This window comes from Elephantulus edwardii, unplaced genomic scaffold (assembly GCF_000299155.1).
Source record: "Elephantulus edwardii isolate Elephantulus edwardi_28Jun2011 unplaced genomic scaffold, EleEdw1.0 scaffold00030, whole genome shotgun sequence".
NCBI lineage: Eukaryota > Metazoa > Chordata > Mammalia > Macroscelidea > Macroscelididae > Elephantulus > Elephantulus edwardii.
In genome coordinates this window covers 12,032,366-12,036,261 of record NW_006399780.1, presented here as the reverse complement: position 1 = coordinate 12,036,261, position 3,896 = coordinate 12,032,366, and the positions used below count along the sequence as shown (strand labels likewise).

General features: G+C 39.8%; 1 protein-coding gene across 2 annotated transcripts in view; it reads right to left on the bottom strand.

Moving 5' to 3' along the window:
* UXS1 (UDP-glucuronate decarboxylase 1) overlaps positions 1–3,896 on the bottom strand; it is a 133,829-nt gene that overhangs the window by 86,192 nt on the left and 43,741 nt on the right. Inside the window, exons 2-3 of one of the 2 annotated variants that reach the window (XM_006883834.1) lie at positions 2,205–2,232; positions 917–980 (exon numbers count right to left, since the gene is read on the bottom strand). In XM_006883834.1, the coding sequence (XP_006883896.1) occupies positions 917–980; positions 2,205–2,232 (92 nt within the window). The remainder of the gene's footprint in view (positions 1–916; positions 981–2,204; positions 2,233–3,896) is intronic. The other variant, XM_006883835.1, reaches the window with a different exon arrangement.

The window sequence follows — 3,896 nt, the reverse complement described above, 5'->3', positions numbered from 1 at the left end:
ATCTTTCCATTAGCAATCATGGATGGTAAATGTACACCACCCAAGTTCTCCTTAAGCAACCAAAAGCTGTGGGTGTTTTCAATGAGTAGGTAAGACTTCTCCATCTGTAGAATGTTTGTTATGTTTATTGTCGTGTGTCGCTGTAATGCCATTGAGTCCATTAAAACTCACAGCAACCTGATGCAAAACAGATCTGAAACTTGCCCTAGTCTGTGCCATCGTCACCGTCTCTGATATGCTCAAGCCCACTGTTATAACTACTGTGTCAATCTACCGTGTAGTGGGTCTTCCTCCCTTTCTCTGATTCTGTTACCTTTATCTAAAAGTCTTTCTTCTCCCAAAGACTGGCATCTCCTGACAACATGTCCAAAGTATGTGAGAGAAAGTTTCACCATCCTTGCCTCTCAGGAGCACTCTGTCCAAGACAGACTTGATTTTACTGGCAGTCCATGGGACATTCAGTAATCTTTTCTAACATTACACTCCAAAGCATCAAAACTCTTCATGACTCTCATGTGCCAACACCTGATTTACGGTCATTTTTCATTTTTCCATCTGCTCAAGTGAGTAGATGGTAGTCTTTGCTGCCATCCTTGGTGACGGCAATTACTTCCTTTTCCCTGAGGAATTATAGAAAGTCACACTTGAAAAGTCATGTAAATGCTTAAAATCAATTTTGCCTTTAAGGTAGAATTTGCTTTGATATGTCACATCTAATAAAATGAACAAATATTGACTCAGAGACTGCATCTACCGAATAACAAATAGAAAGTCTACTCTTAAAACAACAAGGGGAAACAGTTTAAAAATCTTAGCACAGCCAGAGGTGCCAGAATAAAGACACTAACAGAAGCAAAGGAAATTACTTTGACAAACAGGTTGATAAATAGAAGCCAAATAAAAAAAATAGACTAACCTCTTCAATCTTGCTCTCAATTTTCAGTTCACCATTTTCCTGGATAGACCTGTTGAGTAGAAAACTACAAAACTGAGATAATTTGTAAGGCTTTGTGACTTCAAGACTTATTACCAAGTAAATTGCCACAACACAAACCCAAGGTGGCTAAATTCTTTCTTTCCTTCTGCGCCAATCCCCTCCAGGACAACCAGAGGAAACCATGAAAATTCAGGAGAAGGAATCCCCTTAAATCCATAATCTATGAACATGTTCATTCTTACCTAATGTACTGTTTCTATTAAAATGAAACTATCTTACCCTCTACCTTACACTTAACAAGAAATTTTCAATTAAAGACAAGAAGTGTGTTTAAGGACAGGTTTGTCTGCAGGTGTTTCCTGAGGACTTAATGCAAAATTGAAATTTTCCCTAGACAGAAAAGAGATCTAAACACCCCACCAAGCTACATGCAGAAGCATCCTTATCAAGAAGATGCATACAGGCTCCCACGGTGGGAATCGAATCAATGCTGCACTACATGCTTTGAAAAAACATTTCAGTATGAAAAGCTTGGGGGTGGAGCACAAGATTATCACTGGATACCCTTGTAGCTAGGATTAAAATTCTAATCCAAACTTATCAGCTCACGATTCTGTTATTCTTATATTTCTTAACACCAAGAAATACAAAATAATGTGAATTTTTCTTCATACAACATATTAACAGTTCCAAATCTATTTTCTTAACCTATTTTCTATCTCCTGATCTACTATGAAGCAAAGATTATACACTCACATACACAAACACACACCCCCAGAATGCTTCCAGAGCTACACCTGAGAGAGCTCACAACTCGTCTAGCCTGCTCCTATGAAGACATTCATCATCACATTGTTCTTAAGACGATTCTCTTCTGCAAAGGTTTTTGCAGGAGGCATCCGTATCCTTGTTCAAGCTACCCAGAAATATGATTTCCATCTTAGCAGTGTGAACTTAAAGCTCTATTACCTACACAAAGAGGGAAAACTATGACAGAGAACACTGAGGAGGAGATCATAGGTACACAGAGACTGACACTGACGTGGAGGTTTGACTGAGCTGAACATTATAATCAGCTCAAGAGATCAGAGATTGCTAGAAACAGCCCACATGCAGACTAAATAGTGATGAGTCTGTTTTGCTTAAAAATATTTTCTCCCAAACCAAGGCACATCAATAGCATATATATTACAACTGAAATATATTTGTAAAACCCCAATTTTATTCTTAAATTGAGCAAGAAAAAAAAAAAAGAAAAGAAAATTACCTCATATTAACGACGTTGCCCCAAACAGCTGCAAGGGGAGGGAAAAAAGACAGTATTTAAATTCACGACTTTCAGAAAGGCCAACTGATAAAATTTTAATACTTGTAATTTTAAACAGTAACTTTAAAGTTCACTAAGAAAATTAAATCATAGTTCATCAAGGCAATAAAATGGACCCTTTGTATTCTAAACAACTTGGAAACAAAGCAAAAATAAATTTTTTTTAAAAATCTCTGTAGTTTTAAAACGGCAAGTATGGCACAGGCTAGAACAAGGTTCAGATCCATTGTTTATGGGGTCACTATGAACTGTACTTGATTCAATAAGACCTAACAGCAACAATAATTTTAGAATATCACTTTTAGGGTTTGGTAGAATACTGGAGTTCAACTGAGTTCCAATGGGTTTTTCTGTATCCACCCAGGGTATTCCCCCTCCAACACTTCTCACATTTCTTTTATATTATAGTTTCATGATTGTTGTCCTGCCTCTGTTGGCGACAGACCCCTGGCAGACTATCATATACTTCATGTGCAGCTTGTTGTTGTTGTGTTGTTATGTGCCGTCGAGTCACTTTCAACTCACAGCAACCCTATTTTTAAGAGCCCTAAACCCTGCTCTATCCTGTGCCAACCTCACTGTCTCCGACACACCAACTCCCATAACCCCAATCACGGAACTGATCCATCTCATTGAGGGTCTTCCTCTCTTGCACTGTCCCACCACCCTCCCCAAAATTATGTCCCTCTACAAGGATTGGTCCCTCTTTTTCAACATGCCCAAAGTATGTCAGATGGAATTTCAGAATCTTTGCCTCAAAGGAGCAGCCTGGTTTCACTCTCTCCAAGTGAACCCGTTTGTTCTCCTAGCAGTCCATGGTATACTCAACACTCTTCTCCAGGACCACAGCTCAAAGGCATCAATTCACTATCATCCCTAGTCACTGTCCAGCTCACCAGCATAAAGCATCCAATTGTGAAGACTATGGCCCAGATCAGGCACACCTTAGTCTCCAGCTTGACATTGTCGCTCTTCAGTACTCTGGAGAAGTCCCTAACAGCTGACTTTCCCAGTGTAATTCGTCTCTTGATTTCCTGTCTGCTGTTACCAAGAGTGTTGATTGTAGAACCAAACAAACTAAAACTGCTAACAATCTCAATGTCTTCACCATCCATTATGATGCTGCTAATGTGGTGAGAATCTTTGTTTTCTTGATGTTGAGCTTCAATCCATATTGAAGGCTGCAGTCCTTGACCTTCTGCAGCAAGCACTTTAGGTCCTCCCCAGTTTCAGCAAGCAGGGTTGTGTGTCATCTGCATAATGCCAGTTGTTGATGAATCCTACTCTAATCCTGATGCCACATTCCTCCTTGTATAGCCCAGCATACAAAATGATCTGTTCTGAATATAGACTGAAAAGGTATGGAGACAGAATACATCCCTGGCGAACACCCTTCCTGATATACAGCTAGACTTTAAAAAAAAATGGATTAAATCAGATGTGCCCTAACATTTAACTATGGATGTTGTTGTTGTTGTTATGTGCCATCGAGTCGTTTCCGACTCATAGCGACCCTATGCACAACAGCTCTAAACCTTGCTCTATCCTGCGCCAACCGCATCGCCTCTGACACACCCATCCCGATTACCCCAGTCACCGAATCAATCCATCTCATAGAGGGTCTTCCCCTCC